At 43.1% G+C, this 26,941-nt stretch overlaps 1 protein-coding gene across 3 annotated transcripts; it reads right to left on the bottom strand.

The window, feature by feature from the left end:
* Positions 1-122: 122 nt before the first annotated feature.
* Positions 123-23,122, bottom strand: LOC110526996 (paired amphipathic helix protein Sin3a). Of its 3 annotated transcripts, none has more exons than XM_036964513.1 (21): positions 22,901-23,122; positions 21,268-21,472; positions 20,883-21,062; positions 19,965-20,071; positions 19,392-19,716; positions 17,304-17,555; positions 16,329-16,481; positions 15,828-16,004; positions 15,102-15,188; positions 14,758-14,876; positions 13,338-13,548; positions 12,955-13,071; positions 12,617-12,855; positions 12,296-12,479; positions 11,573-12,167; positions 9,156-9,325; positions 7,724-7,897; positions 7,418-7,510; positions 7,210-7,304; positions 4,298-4,502; positions 123-3,001 (listed from the first exon to the last, which is right to left on the bottom strand). In XM_036964513.1, the coding sequence occupies exons 2-21, from the start codon at positions 21,448-21,450 to the stop codon at positions 2,768-2,770; spliced, it is 3,900 nt and encodes a 1,299-aa protein (XP_036820408.1). In that variant the 5' UTR covers positions 21,451-21,472; positions 22,901-23,122; the 3' UTR covers positions 123-2,767. The 3 variants fall into 3 exon arrangements, with proteins under 3 accessions (XP_036820408.1, XP_036820409.1, XP_036820410.1); XM_036964514.1 differs by having other exon boundaries at positions 15,828-15,983; XM_036964515.1 differs by lacking the exons at positions 123-3,001; positions 4,298-4,502 and having other exon boundaries at positions 5,842-7,304.
* Positions 23,123-26,941: the final 3,819 nt, after the last annotated feature.

Here is a 26,941-nt window from a genome sequence, read left to right as displayed (position 1 = left end):
AAGGAACCAAAAAGGAGCATCAAAGATTTGCCCAATCAGAACAGATGCAGACTCTGTTTCTCTTGTTCAAGCAACTTGACCGCCACCTAGAGGTTTAAAATAAATTAAACTATGGACAAGGCTTCAGTCTATTCAAATAAGAGTTTAATGCCAAACACCATACTACACAACATCATAGAAGTCAAAGAAGAGGTGACAAAGGGACACAGAAAATGGGCTACAAATGTAGTCTTTGTAGTTTGTATATACAATTCAGCTGCCCGGTAGTCCTCCTGTACTCCATGTTCAACACAGTAAATAGAAAAATGAAAATCAGTCTAAAGATAGAAACAGTCCAGAGATTGTCTTTAGCTGGTTACAGCACTGACAGAGTCGCCTTGTGGGGCCAAACGTTGATGGGGAAACTGGTCCTATTTGGGTTGTTAAAATGTCCTCCTTCCAGATCAATTGGTGGCAGTTCAACTTCACACACACACACACAACTCTCCCCAAAGTATTCCCTGGTGTAGTGGCTTGGATCTATTCCATGAGATCGTTCCATCGGTAGTGTAGGAGCAAGACTTCAGTCAAGTGGATCTGAGGATCTGGTTGATGTCCATAGCCAAAGTGTTTTTGTTTACATTTCTTCATGTAAATCGGAATGCCCAGGTTCTCATGTGAGATCAGAATTAACATCCAGAATTTACAGGCTATGCTGGACAGAAACAGAGCCAGATGAGAAGGTTCTGGTCAGGCGTGAAGAGGTACCGAGTGGTGTGACATGTGGTTAGACAAAATGAAACTCAAATTAATTCGATGATGAAACACTGGGAAAATGGAAGTATTACCACCAACCCAAAACACTACAGGCGCAACCTTTCTGGGGACAGGACTTCTTACAAGAAAAATTTAAAAAAGAGAAAGGAATCGCATGTCAAATGCAGTGTGCTTGTTGCTTGGTTGTTGAGGATTCAATTGTAGCGGTTGAATGGTATACATTCACATATACTCATATGGTTGTCAATGTGGGTCTTATTATGGACATGGACCAGATTTGGCGATCAGAATACAATTTCACAAATCATTGTATATATGTGTCTACACCTGCACCTTCTGAAAGTGTACAACATGACACTATAAAACAGTGCTGTTTATAATTGGGGGGGCCATTACCACCGTTCTCTTTTATATTGAGACATTATCAATACCTTGTGAAGTAGGCAGAACCACATCTCATCTGGATTGATTTTAACGGAGCATGATTGTGCTTCAGAAACAGACTCGGGAGTCTTATGTCTCTGAGTCATCTTTAAAGTGACATTTACCAGAAAGTAGAGATGGGGATGCTGCATGTGGCTGATTGGTCCTGTGGAGGAGGTGGCATGACTGATCCCTCTACTGTAGCCCCGGAGGAGGAACCTGTGATCCAAGTGGGAATCTTAACACGCAACAACCTGCCTGTTACCAATGGCAACTATCATCCCGACCACAGTAAGACATGGATTTATGGGATCAGCGGTTCCATATTTGATGACTGATCCAGACATTCTGATGGATATATTAATGGAGAATTGGTTTAGGGGGTACAAACCGTTTACATTATGTACAGGGAAAGCGTAAATAGTTTCTAGGCTACATTCATTGTTCAGAAATTCCGAATGGGAACTGGTGCCAATGACTTGAGTGAAAAACCAGATAGACAAATAAGGTCTTGAAACATTTTGTATAAAATGATCCATTTCAAGACAATGAAAACGTTATACTTTGCTAAATGAAGGCTTTACATGACATAACAGGAAATAAACAGAACACAAAGGAAAAAGGCTCTAATAAAGTTCCTTTGGTAAAAACAGTTGTTAAAATTTGAGCATTTTCAATATAGGCTATTTCTCTTCAGCAACTTTTGACCCGAGGTCTAAACTAAGTCTGTTAGGGTACACATCAATGCACATCTCTGACAAAAAGGACGACTATCAACAAGCTATTTACAAAATCAGCAGTATGTGGGGTAGTCTGATGTTCCTATACTTGACTGACTGGGGGAAAACCTGGTATTTTCGCAGAACTCTGCCCACTATCTACACCACGGCTGCCAGAGATGTTTGTGGACACATAGCATACATACCTGTATCACTGAAAGAAAGAAACATTCACAGGCTTTACAATTATACAAAATCCAAAAGCCATCTTGTGGTCTGGATAAAATACAGGTTCATAGTCCATGCCTGTATGCTAATCTTCCTACTCACAGTGGTTGTGAGAGACTTCTGTGGTTCCCCTTAGCAGTTAAACTAGAGACCTGCACACCGGTTGGTGTGGTGCTCCTCAACCACTTCAATGGGTGTATATTGCTTCAAAACAGGGGGGGGGGGAAAGGCCAAGCATTCTGTATGGCGTGCTCTTTCTGCGTGGCTCTCAACAGTATCCATCGGTCTGAGGATCAGTCCAGCCGAGGATCAATAGCCGTTTCACGACAACGGCTTCCTTTCTTGCACTCATAGAGTAGTCGGTCGCAGCATGTCTTCTGCTGTATTCAAAGGTGGCATAAGACAGGCCGGTAGGGGTGGGTGGGGGTTCAGGGGGCTGACGGACAACTGGTTGGTGGCCACATAGGAAATTTGGCTTTTTTTTGTGCTGCAAAGATAGGGAGGGTCCATTTAAAAAGTCCTTATAAAAACAAATATAAAGTAATCTCCGGCAGTTTCCAGAATCCAGCAATTTGCTGCCAAACTGATGTATTAAAATGACGACAAGTAATACACTCCTGTCATCGCGTCACCCGGTTGAGCTAAGGTGACCCCGACGAGCTGCCATGATACGTCACATGGTATCTGTTGATTTTCAGGTAATAGAGGACCTGGGGATCCCGGGTGGTGGTGCACGGCAACAGACCCTCGCGACGCTCTCCCATCAGCCACTTGCGGGTGTCGGTGGCCATGTCGCTGGTCACGTGTTCCTTGGCCCAGGTGTCCACCAAGCCTTGGAAGCGGCGGTGCAGGCGAGTGTGGACTCTCTGGTGGGACTGGGGAAGGGAGGGACACCGGGGTTAGCTGTAGTGAAGATCATATCAGCACTCTGATTGAAACGTCAGTAAGCGGCCATTATGTTTCTCTAAATTATTTAAAAATATGACATATTTCAACATCTTTACATATTCCAACATCTTTACATATTCCAATATCTTCAGTGTTTTCCACATGTACATTACTTGCCAGCCAAATAGAAATAGTAGCCAGGTCCCCCTGGGTACATGTTTTTGTGGAAGGAGCTGTATTTCAGTGGCCTACGGTACATTCTAATGCCTTGATTATTGAATACTTTATCGAGTATACCGCCCAAAATGGAAACATTTGTTGTAGAAAGACATGACTTTACAATTTAAAATACTGAACATTGATGAATTCAGTTTATTGTTAGTTGTTTTGGATTTTGTCTTTTAAGTGGCTCATGTTGGTTAATGTTGCATAGACTTAAGTCATGTTTTAAAAAATTCTGAGCGGTAGATCTCAGATTGCATCTGGACTCAGAAAGTGACTGGGACTCAGAAAGTGACTGGGACTCAGAAAGTGACTGGGACTCAGAAAGTGACTGGGACTCAGAAAAGATTGGTGACCACTGTTCTAGAGTATTCCCTGCATGTATCCACGGTTACACATTTTGTTCATATCCTTTGCTAGTTAGTGAGTTATTAGCCCAGTTATAGATCATTTGTAGTCAGCAATAGGGGAGTGATTGCTTCTTACAAGAGCACAAAATGTGTGCATTTCTAGACATCTTTTAAAAGTGAGTCAGGTAAAAGAGACTGTCTTAAAGTGGCAGTGTTGTATTTTGAGACAGGCTTGAATAAGCAAAATAGCCAATAGGCAGAGGGTAGCATTAGTCTGATTCTCTGTAGTAATGGTATGGGAATAATAATGAATTTTATTTTGTAAGGTGGTTTCTTGCATCAAACAACATTTTTAGTCAAGTGTATTAACAGGTTAATGACAAGCCCACATGTTGTTTTTAAAGTCTCATGGAATGTAGACCTATATTGAACACCACATTGGCTACTACTGTAGGCTGAATGATAGAACAGCTATTTCCATGTTAAAACATTATGGGATCTATTTTAGCCATTGTTTTTGATCAAATAGCCACAGTAGCCTACTTGGCCACTGTTAAAATTTAAAGGGAGTACAGCCTCAGTGTTCACAGTAAACACGCGCTGGAAGTTGCACAGAATTTCCAGAAATGTTCAAATTCGCATTCAGCAGACCTGAAATTTGCTCAGTGGCCCACATTCTTTTCGGGAACATTGGTTGGTGGTGTTGCCTACCTGGTGAGCCCGGGTCAACGCAGTGCGTCTGTACATGTAGTCCTCCGACTTGAAGACGTACACCATCTTGTACGAGTTGAGTTTGAACATGCACTCCATCTTCAGGTCCTCAGCACTGTGGGACTTCTCCGACGTCCCCGTAGCTGCCTTCGCCTGCTGCAGCTGCTCCCACCCTCTCTGGCACTTCCGGATCCGCCGGAGGTTCCTGATTGGAAGAGGAGAAAGATTGGCATTAGACCAGAGCCAGTAACACCTTGCTTACCTGTGCCCTCTTCCCACATAGCAATTCAGTTTACAAGGACAGTTTACGCAAATTTCGGTCAAATCATGCGAGTACTTAGACTGCAATGCACTATATCCATACCATTTGTAACATTGGTTGAGCACAGGATGTGTAAGTTATAGCTAAATGACAGGACACATGGTTCCCAAATAACAGACCAACACTAATGCTATTTAGGAGGTCAAAATACTCAGTCATTTAGGCCAATGTTTTCCATTTCCGACTCAAAGTTAACAATTTTAGTAGATCAGAAAATGTGTGAAATTTGAGCGGGCCGTCCCTGTAAAGATTTGTCTTGATATACCCATGCATAGCAACTCACCCAATAAGAGTTTAACTGGGACACAAATGATTAGGGGAAGGGTAGGCTCTATTGCAGTAGCAGCAGTATTCCTGTACAGTGCACTTCCGTTTGACATTCATATGTTGATTCTCTTGTTAGTCTTTAATATCCCTGGCAAACAATATTTTGGTCAATCAAATTGAATCCAGATTTTTAAAATGATTTTGCAAGCATTAAAAATGCAATTATTATTCACCCCGCTTTAATGAAAGGTTTAAATGTGTACTTACCACACAGGGTAGAGGTGAGCGAGGACTGAAACCACGAAGAATATTTTGGCAATGCCACTTAGGACATTGCAGTTAGAGTAGCCAATTTACAATAGAAATGGGAGAAAGGACATTTCATTTGTTTTTTTTACACATTGCCGCCAAAAGGGTTAACAAGCCAGGATATGGGTTGAAGGATACTTTGATGTGCACATACAGTACTTCCACTGACAACGTACAGAGCAGTTATGACCATGCAATGAGGATAACATTGAACTGAAAAGACAACCTGCTGGTTGTCACTGCTGTTTGAAGGTACTTTTAGGGGTGGAAAATAAGAGAATCATGCCTATTGACTTTTGTACCAACCTCTCATATTGTTGATATGAGAAACAGACTAAATGTGGGTGAGATCACTGATAAATCATATCCAGTCAAGACAAGTAGCAAATGTATGCAATGGGTAAAATAAAACAAAAGGGGGGGGACTGACGCCAATTTTTTTGTTCCTGTTTTGCATGGGTCCTTCCAGCCCATTGAAATGTATATGATACATTATGGACACCCTTTTTGAAAAATGGCAACAAGCACTGAAAACCAAAGACAGACAGGCTTGATGTGCAACACTCATCTCAGGGCTTTAATAGAGAACCCAACCACCCTTCCCATGCAATGCTCAGAGAGACGTCTGGAAAGAAATACACCAACATTTGAGCATACAATTCAGACCATTTTATTCACAAGCCCCTTCTCTTTTGTACAAGTGTTGCAGATGCCGTGCTTGACCAGGTTTTCATGAGTTATCAGCACTAGTCTTGGTCAACTCGTATAAAAACCTCACCCACAACAAAAAGATTGCAACGGGAGTGCACTGTATCCTTAAATTGTTTTACACATTATAATAATGCTGAACACCCCAAATCTCAATCCGTACAACATGTATCTAAACAGTGATTAGAAGAAGTCACATACAGAATGTTTTTCCTATGAATACAATTACAGGAAACACAGGGCAGCTGATAAAAAAAGAAAAATGATTTTATCTGAATCCTTTTCTCTAGACCGACAAAAAGGGGTCTTTTGCCTGTCACCAATGCCACAACAACAAAAAAAAAAATGGCCGTCGTGACAATGCAATTAAGGACACTGTACATATAGAATTTCTGCTCAACCAAATGGTTCTCCTCCAACAGAGGAAATGATTGTACAATAGAACACTAATATGCTCCATGGTATAAAAATACTTCCTTCCCTTACATACATATGCAATGTGAAAAGTCAACTCCTGTTCATTGCCTCTTCTTCTTCCTCCTTTCAGTTTATATCAAACCGCTATTGTAGCCTTATTCTCACAATAAAAAAAAATCTAACTAAATATTTTGATTTTTTTTACTCAATGATTTGATGACTAGTCTGCTGAGTGGGAAAGTTGAAATAAATACTATCCTACTAATATAATATAAAAATTGCAATATTCATAAATAAAAGGGCCCCGTAAAACAAAAAGTGTGAATAAATGGATAAATAATGAGTCTATTTAAAAAGATGGCAGGGTAAAGTGCAATCTTTCGGAGATAAAGGCAGGGGGCAGAAATGGAGGGAAACAAGTTGCTTTTCGAGTAGACAGCCAATTACATTCTCTCTAACAAAAACAGGACAGGCACCGTCAGCATTTCTACTAAACATAGTTTTTTTTTAGCACTTAGGCCTACTTTTCTGAGGAAAGCAAACACAAAAATGACCTAGTGCACTTGTAGTTCAACTGGTGTGTGTGTTCATCACTATTGGCAGAGTTTTTCAAAACAAGTGCTTCGTGGATAAGTCTCGGGGCCCCATTTAGTTTGAGGCTACGGGGAGAAAGCCCTGAAAGTTTGGTTTGTGCAAAAAACACTGACCTGGAACTGACCTGCACGTGGAGAGGGAGATGGGCTTGCACTCATTCTCAAAATGAGTCATTTTGTTTTTTTTTGTCAGCTGGTTTTGGCTTGTGAAACAGTACCATGGCCTGTCTTAGAGAGCCTTTAGGGGTAGATGCTGTTAGCTGTGCAGACGGGGGAGACACAGCCAGAGGCCTCACCTGGGGAGGAACACAGGCTTTTGGGCCAGGTGCTCGCGCAGCTCTGGAGACGCTGAGTCCGAGTTCAGGTAGCGTCCCACGTAGTCGCACCACCGCTGTTTAAAGAACCAGAAGAGAACTACCGTCACAACACAAGAACCTGCCTCATCTGAATCTGTTCTAAATGTCATGTGGAGACTGCCTGCCATACACACTAACAAACACACACCTCTGTCTCAGCGGGTTCGTCTGAGTTCTCCTCCTCCGTGTCAAGCAGCTCCAGGGTCAGGGTCACGCTGCCTTGGCTCTTCACAAACATCAGCTGGACCACAAACAAACCAGTCAAACAACAAGACAACCAACAAGACAAGACAGCAAAGGTCAGAGAGAACGTACCAGGGGGGGCAGAAGAACAAAGAGAGAAAACCAGAGAGCTGGAGAGAGAACACATGAAAGTTGAAATGCAACTCAAAGTATTTTCCTGAGACACAGTAACATTCCAGGTGGGCCAGCCATCCACCCACCCATACTGTACCTTGAAGCAGTTCTCGTCGGACATGAGCTGCTCCGCCTTGCGTTGGTATGCCCCCTCGGCGGTCGCTCTGGAGGCCTGGGTGGACAGGGCGCCGCCGGTGGCCTTGTTGGTGCTCTGGCTCAGGTAGAGGTCTGTCACGCGCACGCAGAGCTCATCACTCACAATGTGCTGGAGCTGATGATGGGAACCACAACGCCAGGTGTGAGCACAGTCATTAACCTCTTGAACCTCTGGGGTCAGTATTTCATTTTTGGATGAAAAACATTCCCGTTTTAAACAAGATATTTTGTCACGAAAAGATGCTCGACTATGCATATAATTGACAGCTTTGGAAAGAAAACACTGACGTTTCCAAAACTGCAAATATATTGTCTGTGAGTGCCACAGAACTAATGCTACAGGCAAAACCAAGATAAAATTTCATACAGGAAGTGAGACAGATTTTGAATAGGCTGTGTTCCAATGTCTCCTTATATGGCTGTGAATGCGCAAGGAATGAGCCTACACTTTCTGTCGTTTCCCCAAGGTGTTTGCAGCATTGTGACGTATTTGTAGGCATATCATTGGAAAATTGACCATAAGAGACTACATTTACCAGGTGTCCGCTCGGTGTCCTCCGTCGAAACTATTGCGTAATCTCCAGGTGCGTGCATTTTTCCATTTTGAACAGAGGAGAAACCAAACTGCTACGAGTGATTTATCATCAAATAGATATGTGAAAAACACCTTGAGGATTGATTCTAAACAACGTTTGCCATGTTTCTGTCGATATTATGGAGCTAATTTGGAAAAAAGTTTGCGTTGTAATGACTGAATAACTTTTTTTTTTCTTAGCCAAACGTGATGAACAAAACGGAGCGATTTCTCCTACACAAATAATATTTTTGGAAAAACTGAACATTTGCTATCTAACAGAGTCTCCTCATTGAAAACATCTGAAGTTCTTCAAAGGTAAATTATTTTATTTGAATGCTTTTCTTGTTTTTGTGAAAATGTTGCCTGCTGAATGCTAGGCTTAATGCTATGCTAGCTATCAATACTCACACAAATGCTTGTGTAGCTATGGTTAAAAGCTTTTTTTGAAAATCTGAGATGACAGTGTTGTTAACAAAAGGCTAAGCTTGTGAGCCAATATATTTATTTCATTTGCGATTTTCATGAATAGTTAACGTTGCGTTATGGTAATGAGCTTGAGGCTATAATTACGCTCCCGGATACGGGATTGCTCGTCGCAACAGGTTAAGTCAGCCATCAAAGTTATCATTGTTTAGGCCGGGTGGGCCCCCATTTAGCTCTGTTGCTGCCCCCCCCCACCGCCTGAAAGAGATGGGCCTCAACTGATTTCAGTTGACAATTTTGGCGCCTAGATGTTCCTCAAGGTTGGCTTTTTCTCACCATCTGGAACCTAACGGAGGGAAAAGACTGTACTGACCTGTCTGACAATGCTCTGGATGAGCTTGTCCATGGTGAAGGCAGTGTAGGCGTGGATGGTGAACATCTCCCTGAGGGAGTCCTCGTACTGGGTGGGCTCCATGTTACCGTCCAGGAGGTTCCGCACCATCTCCAGGAAGGCAGAGTAGTAGTCCTCCACTTCAATGTCCACTGGAAAAGGAGAAGGTCAGGATTTAAAGTAATAGTACAGATGTTTTGTATACTTTCAGCAAGTGGTTTTTGAAAGTAGCGTTCACCAGCCAAAAGGGGTCCTAGAAAACTGTTTAAGTTACATGTGTGTATCAGTTCATTGTTTTGCTGCCCTGATCCCGCCTCCCACTTTTACCTTGCAACCTCATTAGACATCATTCCACCTGCCAATCAACATCAGAGGTGCGTTCAGCAAGATGCAACGTTTTGAAAAGTTCAGATAGATATACTCTATGTGGAACAAACATGCCTTTCTGACATATAGCCTAGATTAGAATAAGGATACAACGGACTATTGGTGGCATTTCGTTCGGCAACGTTTGGCTACTGAATGTGGCCCAGGCAAGGTTGCTGTAGGCTACTTAATGTACATCCCTTGTAGCACAGTGTGATCAGATCATTATGACAAAATATAGCCTGGTGAAATGAGAGATAGTGTGTACAACAACGTCCACTTCATAGAATGACACTATGGGCTATAAGGATGTTATTTAGGCATTGTTATGTAACTAATGTCTCACCCTCATCTGTTATTAGTAGGAGAACTTCTGACTAACGTCTGATCTGATGCACTTCATAGTATGACACTATGGGCTATAAGGATGTTATTTAGGAATTGTTATGTAACTAATGTCTCACCCTCATCTGTTATTAGTAGGAGAACTTCTGACTAACGTCTGATCTGATGCACTTCATAGAATGACACTATGGGCTATAAGGATGTTATTTAGGAATTGTTATGTAACTAATGTCTCACCCTCATCTGTTATTAGTAGGAGAACTTCTGACTAACGTCTGATCTGATGCACTTCATAGAATGACACTATGGGCTATAAGGATGTTATTTAGGAATTGTTATGTAACTAATGTCTCACCCTCATCTGTTATTAGTAGGAGAACTTCTGACTAACGTCTGATCTGATGCACTTCATAGAATGACACTATGGGCTATAAGGATGTTATTTAGGAATTGTTATGTAACTAATGTCTCACCCTCATCTGTTATTAGTAGGAGAACTTCTGACTAACGTCTGATCTGATGCACTTCATAGAATGACACTATGGGCTATAAGGATGTTATTTAGGAATTGTTATGTAACTAATGTCTCACCCTCATCTGTTATTAGTAGGAGAACTTCTGACTAACGTCTGATCTGATGCACTTCATAGAATGACACTATGGGCTATAAAGGATGTTATTTAGGAATTGTTATGTAACTAACGTCTCACCCTCATCTGTTATTAGTAGGAGAACTTCTGACTAACGTCTGATCTGATGCACTTCATAGAATGACACTATGGGCTATAAGGATGTTATTTAGGCATTGTTATGTAACTAATGTCTCACCCTCATCTGTTATTAGTAGGAGAACTTCTGACTAACGTCTGATCTGATGCACTTCATAGAATGACACTATGGGCTATAAAGGATGTTATTTAGGAATTGTTATGTAACTAACGTCTCACCCTCATCTGTTATTAGTAGGAGAACTTCTGACTAACGTCTGATCTGATGCACTTCATAGAATGACACTATGGGCTATAAGGATGTTATTTAGGCATTGTTATGTAACTAATGTCTCACCCTCATCTGTTATTAGTAGGAGAACTTCTGACTAACGTTTGATCTGATGCATTGATTTGACCGATGTATTTGATTTATTCTCAGTTATCAAAATAACAGAGTATTTATAGTTAACCTGTGTTGCTTCACAAGTGCCGCTTAGGGGGAGGTTGCAGAGGGTATCTTATGGATGAATGAGCCATACGTTGGCAAAACGTGTTGAAATCAGAAGGTTTAAAAACACAGACAGTTGTCATGATCCCGGCTAGCCTATTGAGATAAACATCTGGAGGGTATATCTCCCCCTGGTTGTGGTGTAAATGATAGGAAGGGTATCTATGTGCAGTTGGAACAAAGGTCTGTGTTGGGACCATTGACGTTGTCAAAAAACCATTCTCCTGGAGACGTTAGCATGTACTGTACATGTACATTTTTTTCAGATATGAAAGTAAAAACAACGTGTCAGACTTTCAGAGGAAGAGCTTTGCAGATATAAAATTGCATGACGAAGGTAAAGTACATTTTCTCCATAGAAAAATGTTAAACTGGGTGCAAAAGAAATGTGTGATCCTTTGATCTAAACCTTAATGGTCAGTGGGTTCATAGCGTGCTGCAGTTTGGTTTTAAAGGTTGTCTGGACTTACTGGGCTCCTTTAGTCTCAGCTGGACGGCAGGATTCTCACTCTTATCCCGTTTGACACCCAGCACCTCCCTCTCCCACTCCCGTTCCCTGCAGTCCTCCTCGATCTGCCTCTCTGCCTGCCCGTAGATGCGCAACAACCTCAAACAGAGGATCTGATGCAGGCGCTGGAAGATGTACCAGTTGTTGTTGACGTAGTAGAGGTTGTAGACGTCGTCTAGGCCACGCAGTTTCTGTGCCCCCGTGTTGCCGAATAGCAGCTTAGACTTAGCGGAGCCACCACTGCCGGCCAACCCGTTGTGCTTCTTTGACCCGTCTTCATCTGGCCCGGTTTCGTCTTCTTCCTCCTCCTCCTCCTCGTCTTCCTCTTCCTCCACATCTGACAGCTCCCCGCGCCGGGCGAACAGCATGTCTGGGATAAAGTGGTGGATGACCTGTTTGATCTTGTACTTGTCCTCCTTCTGGATGCCGACCTGCCTCTTGACGTGGTGGATGATGAGCGCGGCGGCGTCCTCCAGGATCTGGCTGTCCTGGTAGGTCAGGGTCATGTGGGGCCCGCCAGGCACGGGGGCCGTGTCCTCGGAAGCCTGTTCCTGTCGCTAAATGGAAGCAAAAAAAAACACGGGTTAGAGTAGCTTTATATATATATAAAAAAAGTTTTAATCAATACTTGGGAGACATTAACATATAGATCAGATCAAGTAAGTGGTATATCACTGCCTCTTACCTCATCGTATATGGTCTCAATCTCATTGAGCAAGGTCTTTGAGCGGAACACCTTGGTGTCATTCTGCTTGAAGTTGATGCCTTGGTGGTCGAGGGACTTGAGGTAATACTTCTCATTCTGCTCCCTCCAGATCTTGTTGAATCCTCTCTGGGCTTCCCTCCATTCTTCTTCTTTCATCTTTAACCTGGACCGAGGTCAATCAGAACACATACCGTGGTTAACATGGGACAGCAACATGTTCTCTGGAAGCTGTTGCTCAGGCCGCTTTACATTACTCTAATTTACATGTATTGTCCATCACACAACCTCTTCATATCACACCTCTTGAGTACTATAGGGACGGACACAGCCGGGTTCCTCTTGAGCCCGTCGATGATGTCGGCGGCCTTGTCGCCATATATCCTCTGGATGGCCTTGCGGTGGATGACCTCGGAGCAGCCGCCCATGGTGTTGTCCAGCCGGAACTTGACCTGTTCCTCGGCCGTCATGCGCGACAGCCTCCTCTGTACGGCCTCCAGAGCTCTTATGGTGGCCAGGTTGGTCTCCAGCACCACGTCCAGCTGCAGGGAGAAGAACAGTATGGAAAATGTCAGTACATCAGCATACTTTGGTTTGTACTATTAGAATATAACTACCATGAGAGGGGGGGAAAGTCTCACCTCGAAGCGCTCGTCCTCACATCTGTAAATATGCTCCTCATACTGGGTCTTCTTGGAGCTGACAAAGGTGGAATCCTCTGACCACGAAGGGAACGACACCCATGTGTCATTCAGGACCTGAAATGGACCATACTGTTAAAACTCTGCTCTAATTGAGTCACTTGCCAAGATGAACAACATCTCAGTACTAACCAATTAAACCCCTGTGATCGACTTCACTGGCAGTATGACGCATGCAAAAAAAGTGACTACAATTTTATTTTCTTTGCTCTTAATTTTCCAATACACAAACATGTATTTGACTAATTCCTCAGGTTTTTATAGGATTCAATTTGGTTGAATTTGAAGGGTAACCTTTGACTGTCAATAACTGCTACGCTCACCTCTTTACACAGTGGGGTCCTCCCTGTACACTTGGGCTGTGTGTAGCTCTTGGGTAGCGCCCTGTAGCTGGAGCCCAACCTCTTACAGGAAGCGTAGTCAATCTCCATGGCCATGCCCTCTGTGGTCCTCTCCTTGGGAAAGCTCTCGATGTGGCTGGACTCTCTGTAGCCCAGGAAGTTTTTGAACCAGGAGAACAGCTCTGGGAATTTTCTGCAGATCACATTCCAGAATGGGTGTTAGATGGGCGGCAAAATATCAGGATGAATAACAAAGCTTGTATTTTCACATGCCGTTAACGAACAAGGCCATCTATTTTTTATGTAATATTTAAATTTTACCTTTATTTAACTAAGCAAGTCAGTTAAAAACAAATTCTTATTTACAATGACAGCCTACCTGGGAACAGTGGGTTAACTGCCTTGTTCAGGGGCAGAACGACATATTTACCTTGTCAGCTCGGGGATTTGATCCAGCAACCTTTCGGTTACTGGCCCAACGCTCTAACCACTAGGCTAAGCGCCTCTAACCACTAGGCTAAGCGCCTCTAACCACTAGGCTAAGCGCCTCTAACCACTAGGCTAAGCGCCTCTAACCACTAGGCTAAGCGCCTCTAACCACTAGGCTACCTGCCTCTAACCACTAGGCTACCTGCCTCTAACCACTAGGCTAAGCGCCTCTAACCACTAGGCTAAGCGCCTCTAACCACTAGGCTAAGCGCCTCTAACCACTAGGCTAAGCGCCTCTAACCACTAGGCTAAGCGCCTCTAACCACTAGGCTAAGCGCCTCTAACCACTAGGCTAAGCGCCTCTAACCACTAGGCTAAGCGCCTCTAACCACTAGGCTAAGCGCCTCTAACCACTAGGCTAAGCGCCTCTAACCACTAGGCTAAGCGCCTCTAACCACTAGGCTACCTGCCTCTAACCACTAGGCTACCTGCCTCTAACCACTAGGCTACCTGCCTCTAACCACTAGGCTACCTGCCTCTAACCACTAGGCTACCTGCCTCTAACCACTAGGCTACCTGCCTCTAACCACTAGGCTACCTGCCTCTAACCACTAGGCTACCTGCCTTCCCCGAGCTGACAATGTATAGGAGGCCAATAATAGGAATAGAGAAGGATACATATAGCTTTTTAGATCATGAACATTCATTTTGCCTAAGAACAAACATACTAGCAACACCTTTTTGACATGCTCAGAGTGTCAGAGTTTTATACTACCGACTCAGCCTGATCTTGAGAGGCTGGTGGCCCTGTTAACTCTACTCATCTGCTGTAGCACGACTGAATTGTCTACACTCCTCACAGCAGAGAAGGTAGTTGCAACAGCTATGCAGCGCGTCCTGTAGTCAGGCTGATAAATTGTGCAAAGTTTTTTAAATGGTTGTTTGGCGAAGGTGATAGTTGCTTAAAGCTTACCCCAGGAACGGCAGCACTAGCTGCACAAGCTCGGCACGAGAAATCACTTCCTGGTTAAAGATGAGCAGACACCGCAGGAAGTTGTCATAGGCCTCAGAGCTCCGGAGGGCTTTCCTCACCTATGATAAGAAAGCAGCTCTGTAAATACACACTTCAACACACACTGAATTACTTTACAATTGGGTTAGGGGGACAGCGTCTCATCACAACCAGGCAATTAATTAATTCAAATCATGTTCAGTTGGAACAGAATAAATCCTTTCTATAGGTGTCATTCGTATAGATCACATTTTATGTTATTGTATAACATTCACATTAGGTTTAAAACAAAAATGCAGCAGGACCTTTTCAAAGAAGAGAGATTCTGTGCCGATGCTGTGTTTGCTGGCCTCAGCCATGGCATGGTCTTTCCCCAACATCTTGGGTTTCTTCTGCAAGGGTGGGAAAGAGAAGAACTGAGCGTAAATAAGGACTACATTACCACTGACATGGTAGACCAATTAACTGATACAGGGAGAGAGGCTTCAGCGGTATATTACAGTTCTACAGTAAATAAGAGAAGCTAAAAAATAAGGTAAAAATCCCACATTTAAAGAGTTGACAGATCTATGGGACGCTCTAGTCAAAAGTATACCTTTCTAAGCTGTCTGAACAGTATTACAACTGTTACTACTGCTAACTAGTTTCTTAATAGCCGCATGTCTGACAACTATGGTTGCAAAGCTACCGGTAATCTATCGGAATTTTCAGTCATTTTGGTAATTAACAGGTAATCTATGGTAATTTATACTTGAATAACTTTTTTTTTTTGAAATATAAAAAAAAAAATATATATATATATATATATATATATATATATATAGTATTCATTTGTTATATCTGTGTCCATATTGTCCATTAGCTTCTAGTGGATAGACCATATGGTTCAAGAGAAAATAACCGAATTATTGAAAAATGTCAAACGATGAAATTATTCTCAATTATTTACTCTTTCACAACTGCTACCGGTTTGGCGCCAAAACGTTTACATACAAAGGCTTGACACTGTCAACGAGAGGGCGCTAGTTTACCTTGACAGGAGGCGTGGCGCCCGCTCCAGAATGCCTCCGGATTGGACAGCCGTTCTGGTTGAGCCGCTGCTTGTTGTTCATCAAGGGCCTCTTGACTGTGGTGCCGTGGTCGTTGCGCACCGACTCCGCCCGGTCGGCCGTGGTCTTGCTCAGCAGCTGGAGAAAAGGGGGACAACTCTGGATCAGAGATAAACGTGAGAGTTTAAGATAGGCAACATCTGTGTAGATCTGCACAGAACATACAACTTTTACATCAAACTGAAAGGCATTATCAGTGCATCTTGATCATGCACCCTGTCTGAGTCACATGATGTAGTAAATAAAACAGGTGGTATTAGTCATATGAAAATAACAATATGATATGACAGTGGCCAAGTTCGTAATTCAATGTCCTCACATAGTTTAAACTCAATTTCTATCATTCTGAAATAACATCTCAGGTGAAGGAAGCATTATCTCTTGCAATAGAGCACTATTTTAGCGTGGACGTGAAACACTCACCACTGAACTGTTGGCGTCCGGTAAGAACTGTCCGAACTCCGAGAGCAGGTCCTCCTGGTTCTTGAAGAGCCGTGCCACCTGAGCGTACACCTCCTGCTCTGTTAATGCCGGGGTGTAGTTCCCCCCCGCCTCCTTCGCGTTTCGCTGCTCCTTCTGCAAAAGCAGCAATCAGACCACTGGTTACAGACTACACCAAGAACTTCAGACCACTGGTTACAGACTACACCAAGAACTTCAATCAGACCACTGGTTACAGACTACACCAAGAACTTCAATCAGACCACTGGTTACAGACTACACCAAGAACTTCAATCAGACCACTGGTTACAGACTATACCAAGAACTCCAGACCACTGGTTACAGACTACACCAAGAACTTCAGACCACTGGTTACAGACTACACCAAGAACTTCAGACCACTGGTTACAGACTATACCAAGAACTTCAGACCACTGGTTACAGACTATACCAAGAACTTCAGACCACTGGTTACAGACTACGGCCAAACCCTAACCAGGACGACACTGGGCCAGGGCGGCCAAACCCTAACCAGGACGACACTGGGCCAGGGCGGCCAAACCCTAACCAGGACGACACTGGGCCAGGGCGGCCAAACCCTAACCAGGACGACACTGGGCCAGGGCGGCGCACAATCAGAATGATCTGAATTTCCTTCCTCTAAAGTTTCTTTCTGCAATTATTATCCAGTACATCTGTGGTTATTGTATCCCTGTTCCCAGAAAGTGACCAGGGAGACCACACAAAGGGCACCACTGCCCCTTCGGAAGTTTTGTTATAGCACTGGAATGGAACCTCAAGTTCATATTGAATGGTGACCCAGGTTACGAACAGATCTCTGTGTGTACACTGTCTTTTGTATAGCTTGTTTACACTGAAAATAAATCACCCTTCAGAAAGAAGCCAGATTTATTGAATGAAATGCTTTGTGTGGGGCAGCTCTCGCGCTGTTTTTACCTGGTAAGTGTGCAGGATCTCCAAGAAGGCTTTGTAGATGTCGGGCTGCCCCTGGAAGCGGTTCTTGATCTTGTTGACGTAGTTGATGGCGTGGTTGAACTCCACAGGCTGGTTGTTCTGCAGGGGAGGCCCGCTGGAAGGGGTGCTGCTCACCGGGGCGTGGGACTGGACCGAGGGGGACCGTGGGGAGGCGTAGGATGGGATTGACGGGTTGGGTTGGCTAGTCGGGGTCAGGGCAGGAGACTGCATCGGCTGTGGGGGGAAAAGGAGATCGACAATGAGTTGCCTCCAAATATGAAATATACACCACCATTCAAAAGTTTGGGGTCACAGAAATGTCCTTGTTTTTTTTTTATACAGAAAAGCAACAAAAAAAAAAGTGCATTAAAATAACGTCAAATTAAGCCGAAATACAGCATAGACATTGTTAATGACTATTATAGCTGGAAACATATGATTTTTAATAGAATATCTACATAGGTCCATTATCAGCAACCATCACTCCTGTGTCTCAATGGCACGTTGTGTTAGCTAATCCAAGTTAATCATTTCAAAAAGGCTAATTGATCATTAGAAAACCCTTTTGCAATTATGTTAGCACAGCTGAAAACTGTTGTTCTGATTAAAGAAGCAATAAAACTGGCCTTCTTTAGACTATGAGTATCTGGAGCATCAGCATTTGTGGGCTCGATTACAGGCTCAAAATGGTCAGAAACAAAGTCCTTTCTTCTGAAACTTGTCAGTCTATTCTTGTTCTGAGAAATGAAGGCTATTTCATGTGAGAAATTGCCAAGAAACTGAAGATCCCGTACAACGCTATGCATGACTCCCTTCACAGAACAGTGCAAAATGGCTCTAAACAGAATAGAAGGAGTGGGAAGCCCCGGGGCACAACTGAGCAAGAGGACAAGTACATTAGTGTGTCTAGTTTGAGAAACAGACGCTTCAAGTCCTCAACTGGCAGCTTCATTAAATAGTACCCGCAAAACACTAGTCAACGTCAACAGCGAAGAGGCGACTTCGGGATGCTGGCATTCTAGGCAGAGTTGCAAAGAAAAAGCCATAGCTCAGACTGGCCAATAAAAATAAAAGATTAAGCTGGACAAAAGAACACAGACATTTTACAGAGGAACTCTGCCTAGAAGGCCAGCATCCCGGAGTAGCCTCTTCTGTTGACGTTGAGAGTGGTGTTTTGCAGGTACTATTTAATGACGCTGCCAGTTGAGGACTTGTGAGGCGTCTGTTTCTCAAACAAGAAACCCTAATGTACTTGTCCTCTTGCTCAGTTGTGCACCGGGGCCTCCCATTCCTATTTCTATTCTGGTTAGGGCCAGTTTGCGCTGTTCTGTGAAGGGAGTAGTACACAGCATTGTATAAGACCTTCAGTTTCTTGGCAATGTCTCACCTGGAATAGCCTTCATTTCTCAGAACAAGAATAGACTGATGAGATTCAGAAGAAAGTACTTTGTTTCTGGCCATTTTGAGCCTGTAATTTAACCCACAAATGCTGATGCTCCAGGCCAGTTTTATTGCTTCTTTAATCAGAACAGTTTTCAGCTGTGCTAACAATTTCAAAAGGGTTTTCTAATGACCAATTAGCCTTTTAAAATGATAAACTTGGATTAGCTAACACAACGTGCCATTGGAACACAGGAGTGATGGTTGCTGATAATGGATCTCTGTACGCCTATGAAGTTATTCCATTAAAAACCAGCCGTTTCCAGCTACAATAGTAATTTACAACATTAACAATGTCTACGCTGTTTCTGATCAATTTTATGTTATTTTAATGGACAAAAAAAAGGTGCTTTTCTTTCAAAACCAAGGACATTTCTACGTGACCCCAAACTTTTGAATGGTGGTGTACATCAGCACATAACGATAAAACAGTTGAATACTATATTTACATACGCAACTATACAGTAATAAGTAAATTAATACATGTTTACATAACAAATGAAGAAATAAGCCAATGACTTGTGGTTCAAATCTCCAATAGGAAACTAAACATGCAGAAACAAAGAACTTGAGAAGAGGTTCTGGCACAGAATGACACAACAAAGGAAAGGGGTCTTAGTGAGCTGGAACCTTGCTGGTCTTGGCCGGTGTAGGCTGGGTGGGTAGAGCAGTGCTGGCTGTGGCGGTGCTGGTGGGGGGTCCACTGGGCAGCTGCATGGCCTGGTGATGATGGGGCACCGGCTGGCTGGGTGGCCCCGTAACGGGGAGGTTCTGGACAGAGATGCCGTGCGGGGTGATGTAGTGGATCTGTCCTGGCGTGGTCACGTTGACCTGCTCGTTGGTCTGAACCTCGATCTTGTAGCCCGGCGGCAGGAAGGTGTTGAATCCCATTATGAGGTCTGGGTGGCCCTTGAAGAGCTGGGAGACACGGCTGATCACACCTGGAGTGTCGATGCTGTGAAAGTAAATGTGCGTGTTTAAGACTGACTACATGGTAGTTAGACTGTGTAGAATCACTGATCTACAAATCACTTTGCTTCTCAAATAACTACTAATTATGTGATCAAGATTAGTGATTCCCCACCTCGCCTTGCTCAAACTGATCCCCCCAAACACATGGAATATCTTCCTGCAGCAAGAGTTCACGGCTTACATGGATGTTTACAGTGTTTGCTTAGAAAAACAAACTAAATTGTAACTGACCTCTGTGACTTGAACTCTTTCATGATGTCAAGGAAGTCGTTGTAGACTTGAGGCTGATTCCCAAACTGCAGTTTCACTTGATCCAAGTAGGACAGAGCATCTTCAACCTACAAACACAGTTATGCCAGTCAAACAATGTTTTCAAAGGTATAATGAGATGAAGTGGGCATTGATCAAGATAATGAAAACATCCCAATGAGCTCCATACTTTAATTGTTGACTAGTCTCATTGCTGCATTATCTACTAGTGATGGGGGGGCTCAATACAGTTACACATAGGGATATTATTTTGGATGATATATCCTATCATTTTGACAATATCCCAATATTATTTTTGCACCAGTTGGCTGAACCACCTTAAAAAAGGTATTTAACCTTTATTTAACCAGGCAAGTCAGTTAAGAACAAATTCTTATTTACAATGACGGCCTACCCCATCCAAACCCTCCCCTAACCAGGAAGATGCTGGGCTAATTGTGCACCAGCCTATGGGACTCCGATTACGGCTGGTGGTGATACAGCCCGGAATGGAACCCGGGTCTGTAGCATTCTGGATCCCTATACTCCAGTACTTCTCCTCCATAGCTTGTTTTCAGCACTTTTATTTCCATGACTGATCAAAACTAATTTTCCCATGGCTCTCGTCCCTCTGCAGCAGCCATACAGTGAGCAATGTTTGTAATGTGGAATAGCAATACAATGACAGAATACATATAGAATCGCAATACACATCGGTACCTAAATATGGTGATGATATTGTATCCCTGGCAACTCCCAGCCCTATTATCTACCATGCTTTGAAATCAACAGGTCCTAATTGAGTCCATCATACCTCTATTTTATTCTGTATTTAGGACATGTGCTTATTTTTCATCTCTTTTGTACATTCAATAAAATGTATACATATGAAAAATGCACCTTGAGTCGCTGGAACTGGGCACCCTGTGAGGGGGCCATAGGGGCCAAAGGATGGGCATGGCTCTGGACCACCGCAGCCCCCTGTGATTGGACAGCTGGACTGTGGGGGTGGGGCCCAACAAGTGCAGCGGGACTAGAGGCATGTCCATGACCACTGGAGTTCTGGGGCATTGTGGGAACCTGGAGGACAAGATTCAGTCAAATATCAGCATTCTGCCTGTGGTAAAATAGTAAACAAAGCCTTGAAAAAGGCAAATACAGAAGCTACAGTTTGCTGGTTAATTGGCACTTATAGATTGATGCATTGTAGAGTCTAGCAAAATTATTATTTTCTGTGGAACATGCTCTCATCTAGATTAAAGAGATATGGCAACAGTTCCCATACCTGGTAACCCTGGGGTATGGAGTATTGGATGCCGGGGGAAGGCTGCATGTTGTCGGTGACGGCCTCGTACACGGCTGGGGCTAGGACGCGGTGCTGGAAGCCCTCCGCAGTACCCGGGACTGGGGGGCGACGCTGCTGCTGGGACGCAAATACTGGTTCCTGATCCTCCGCACGCCGCTTCATTGTATATTCATACTCAAAAGAGCTAGGAGGCACAGGTACAACACAGTTAACATTTGGGCATATTTAATTGATAAATCGATAGTCACCCTGACACAACTGCGAATTCCAAGATGGATACAGTCATTTAGCACATTTCAGACTCTGTGGCACACATTTATGGGATTCTCCAGTTTCTGTCTCACCCACAACTAGTGGCTATATTTGAAAACATTTGATGATATGAACGTTATTGTGATCACTTTGGAGGGAGAGTGGTAGCCCCCCCGCTTAACAAGGCTGTAGAATTCAGTACGACACAAAGAAGGATGTTTGACCAGAATATGAGCTAGAATTCACATTGACTGCTTTAGTGGACAATACATAGATTACTATGTAGCTAAATACAGTGTGTAGGGACGAGGGACGCATTGGCAAGATACCGACTGGACAACGTTATTCAACCATTTATCTAGCTAGCGTGCTTGCTAAGATAACTAGGAAGTAACGTTACTCTCATCACTCAAGATGGTAAACCAACATATGGAATATGGCTAGGGAACACATCCATAAATCTAATCCAATTAAATGTATGTTTCTTATTTAGCGGTGGCGACACGTCCCAAAGACAATCCACAAGCTAACAGTGAGATGTTAACTGGCTAGCGGTTAGCTTCTAAACCAGCCATAAGACCTGCCCATTCCCCTCCCCCTCTGCCAAGAGAGGGCCTGACGCCATCCACTGCTAGCGGAGTCGTGCGCGCCCGAACTTGTGTGGCTAAATGCACGAGCGTGTCAGGTCAAATAATCTACAGAGTACTGTTAACTATTCGCCTTTTCATTTTTAACTAACGCCTTAGCTGTCGTAATAACGAAAATGTCAATTAAAAATAGATTTCAGTTAACGCTAGCTAACAAGGGATGGTTGACTTCCCGGTGGTCTTTTTAGTAAGCTACTGCTAGCAACACATTGTGGCTTTACGCTAACCAGCCATGTTCGAACGTCATCATCATGAAACCCAGTGATTCGACTAACGTTAGGTAGCACAACAACTGTCCTTGCTAACATTATCTCAATACTGTAGCAAATACTGTTTTTCGCTGGATAAATGTGTTTTTCACGATTAGCTATTTAGTCGTTATTTTGTCCGAATCCTATCTAAATGTTTAGCTAGCCAACTACTGTTGTACGATGCTGTTCACTAGCTCATGGAACTACTGTAGCTAGCTAATCGTCAAAAACACATTAGCCAGCGAACATTAGCGACATTTTCGACATGCTAAAGCAGGCATCGTTAATGTTTACAGACTCAGTCTGCCAGCAGAAATATAACATTTTCTGAGATGTATTGATGCATCTGTCTGACAAGGTTATGTAGCAACTTGCTGTAACAGCACGTAGCTAGCGCCATTTAGTTTTGCTTCAAATGGGCTTAGTTAGCTAGCTAACGTTAGCTTGAGAGATAAAACTCACCTCAACTGACTGAGACCAATAACAACTGGTCGAACCAAATTTGGATTTTCTCAGTCAAATGAAAAAAATTCGCCAGTTAAACCGTATCAAGATTGAGGGTGCATATTCCAATTGAAATGTCAAAGAAGAACTGCCCCTGCTAGCAAACCCGCTAACAACAATCCCTGTGGCTAGTACGCTCCTTGAACAGAGGCGTGGTTCCAATGAGGGCGGCTAGTCTCCTCCCATTCTAAATGATAATTGGCAACTCTTCAACAGAGGAAACAATAGCAACGGAACTTCATTGGTCAGATTTCCAGTCACTCAGATCAGGGAAAAAAATGTTACTTACAGGCATTTTTAGACCTCCGCAAACTTTTTTTTTACCATTGACTACAAAATATCATATATAGAACCATAAACTCGATGATAATGTAATAAATATAGCTACTGTACCTGTATGAACATAATACGCTACTTTGTGCCTTGTCGTATCTTGACACGGGGATACAGCACAACCGCATAAACACACCAATTCATGCATAGGTATTATAGTGCTCAACGACTTCATAAGCACAACATATAGTATTTATGAACCAGACTATAGATGCTTCACAAATCAGTTATAACCAAAGCAATACTATAAAAGGTGCTTACTTCTGGTGCTTTTCCAAATGGTAAATTACATGTTCTTACGAATGACTTCGGAGAATCTGGTAGTCAGTCAGAGGGTTTATGTTTCATAGGTATAAAATGTTTGAATTAAGTGAAATTCATGAGGATTAACACTATTTCAGCGGTAGTAGGAGACCAATACGCCTTTTTGTGACCAACTGCGTATCAGACCTGGTTTGTCCTTGCACCTGAAGACTGATAGCCAGATGAACTAAAGCCCCAGCAGGAGTCGTCTTTGTGCGTACATAAGCACGATCTATGTTTGTAGTAAACGTGGGGCGGGAGTAGTATCAATAATATTGATTAGTTAAGGCCGGGTTACTGTAATGATGTGACAACTGTTGATGGCTTTATAAATACATTTGATCGAATTTAATTGGTATTCGTTGGGAGTTATTAGAAAGGTTGTTAAAAAAACAAGAAAAACAACTTTGAAAACCTTTCAATTTCACTTAACAGTGGAGGAAACTCTTGTAAATATGTGTCAACGGCAGTTTAAAAATAAAATCGAGTATAATTTGCTAATTGCAGGATAATTTTACTCAACCCCCCTATATTCATTAGTCCACTTTTGATACATTCCCACAAAAGTGTGCATGCCAACATCCAATTAAGATATACTACACTGCTCAAAAAAATAAAGGAAACACTTAAACAACACAATGTAACTCCCTGTCAATCACACTTCTGTGAAATCAAAATGTCCACTTAGGAAGCAACACTGATTGACAATAACTTTCACATGCTGTTGTGCAAATGGAATAGACAACAGGTGGAAATTATAGGCAATTAGCAAGACACCCCCAATAAAGGAGTGGTTCTGCAGGTGGTGACCACAGACCACTTCTCAGTTCCTATGCTTCCTGGCTGATGTTTTGGTCACTTTTGAATGCTGGCAGTGCTTTCACTCTAGTGGTAGCATGAGACGGAGTCTACAACCCACACAAGTGGCTCAGGTATTGCAGCTCATCCAGGATGGAACATCAATGCGAGCTGTGGCAAGAAAGTTTGCTGTGTCTGTCAGCGTAGTGTCCAGAGCATGGAGGCGCTACCAGGAGACAGGCCAGTACATCAGGAGACGTGGAGGAGGCCGTAGGAGGGCAACAATCCAGCAGCAGGACCGCTACCTCCACCTTTGTGCAAGGAGGAGCAGGAGGAGCACTGCCAGAGCCCTGCAAAATGACCTCCAGCAGGCCACAAATGTGCATGTGTCTGCTCGAACGGTCAGAAACAGACTCCATGAGGGCCCGACGTCCACAGGTGGGGGTTGTGCTTACAGCCCAACACCATGCAGGACGTTTGGCATTTGCCAGAGAACACCAATATTGGCAGATTCGCCACTGGCGCCCTGTGCTCTTCACAGATGAAAGCAGGTTCACACTGAGCACATGTGACAGTCTGGAGACGCCGTGGAGAACGTTCTGCTGCCTGCAACATCCTCCACCATGACCGGTTTGGCGGTGGGTCAGTCATGGTGTGGGGTGGCATTTCTTTGGGAGGCCGCACAGCCCTCCATGTGCTCGCCAGAGGTAGCCTGACTGCCATTAGGTACCGAGATGAGATCCTCAGACACATTGTGAGACCATATGCTGGTGCGGTTGGCCCTGGGTTCCTCCTAATGCAAGACAATGCTAGACCTCATGTGGCTGGAGTGAGTCAGCAGTTCCTGCAAGAGGAAGGCATTGATGTTATGGACTGGTCCGCCCGTTCCCCAGACCTGAATCCAATTGAGCACATCTGGGACATCATGTCTCGCTCCATCCACCAATGCCACGTTGCACCACAGACTGTCCAGGAGTTGGCGGATGCTTTAGTCCAGGTCTGGGAGGAGATCCCTCAGGAGACCATCCGCCACCTCATCAGGAGCATGCCCAGGCATTGTAGGGAGGTCATACAGGCACATGGAGGCCACACACACACTACTGAGCCTCATTTTAAGGACATTACATCAAAGTTGGATCAGCCTGTAGTGTGGTTTTCCACTTTCATTTTGTGTGACTCCAAATCCAGACCTCCATGGGTTGACAAATTTGATTTCCATTGATCATTTTTGTGTAATTTTGTTGTCAGCACATTCAACTATGTAAAGAAAAAATATTTAATAAGAATATTTCATTCATTCAGATCTAGGATGTGTTATTTTAGTGTTCCCTTTATTTTTTTGAGCAGTGTACTTCAAGTCAGTCTTTGTGTGTTCTCAAATGTTATTTGGGCATCTTACCTAAAAAAAATATTGTGGAACTAGTTAGAAACACAATCAGCGCTTTTGTATGTAAAAATGTGTAAAATATGGTTGCCCAAATAATAATTTATAGCTGAATGAACATATGAGACAAGTTGAGAAAACACATTTTAAATTGACTGAATTCTTGTCAAATTGGAGTTAAGTTTGAGTAATTTTTTGTTGTTCAGGTCACACTTGGACCGAAAAGTTGAGTAAACAAAAAAAGGCTGTGGAACCAGTTACTTAATAATAATTAGTTGAAACTACATTTTATTTATATTTTTTACAGTGCATGCATGAACAATGCATGAACAATTACATAAACATAAACAATTACTTTATGTTCATATCCAGGATTACATTTTGAACAGGATTTTTGGACGAAAATAGTTATAAACAGCAGTTAAAAATAGCTAAAGCTCAGACACACCAGTAAGATTGTCAAAGGTTTGCCTGGTAAAATTGTCAAACGTTTGCCTCCCGAATGTATTTAGAAACTCTGAACAGTGTCGGCAGTCACTCTGTGATCACATAACAAAGACCTTGGAAGTCGTCACACACTCACTTTTAAAATACTCCAAACCAGAAGGTGGCAGTAGCTTTGTTTGGCAATGCATATCCGTGCGTTTTGTTTATGGTCTAGATTACCAGACATCTGTGTTTATGTTGCTACTAGCCAGATGGCCACAGCTAGATAACTACCTAAAGTGAAGAAGAAACCATTTTTATTCACTCTCCATAATCCCAAAGTACTAGTCCATAGCCAAAAGTTTAGCTAGCTAACGTTTGGTAGCTAAAGTTAGGCAGCTAACTGCACAACTCGGCAACTGACACAGGCAGCTGTTTCATGGACACTAGCGAATCCATTGTTATTTACATACAATGTCAATACTAACTACAGTGGTTGGTTAGCAAGCTTGGAGGAATAATTGAGTATTGTGTCTGTGCATTTAGTTAGTTTCCATCCCATAGCCCACATTGCATATGAAGTGTGACTGGCTCATCCGAGGATGTGCGGAAAACTGCCCTCTTTCCTTTTTTCTCCGTTGTTGGCTCCCCAACGTGGGGGTTGGTGCTCTCTGATTGGGTTTCCACTAGTTACCGCAAAGTCCAAAATTGTCTACATCATAAAAATTAAGGAAAACAAATATTTGCTTTCTGGT

The sequence above is a fragment of the Oncorhynchus mykiss genome, chromosome 26 (genome assembly GCF_013265735.2).
Source record: "Oncorhynchus mykiss isolate Arlee chromosome 26, USDA_OmykA_1.1, whole genome shotgun sequence".
In the NCBI taxonomy this organism is placed as follows: domain Eukaryota; kingdom Metazoa; phylum Chordata; class Actinopteri; order Salmoniformes; family Salmonidae; genus Oncorhynchus; species Oncorhynchus mykiss.
Note: the sequence above shows the minus strand (reverse complement) of the source record. Positions and strands in the feature narration are given on the sequence as shown.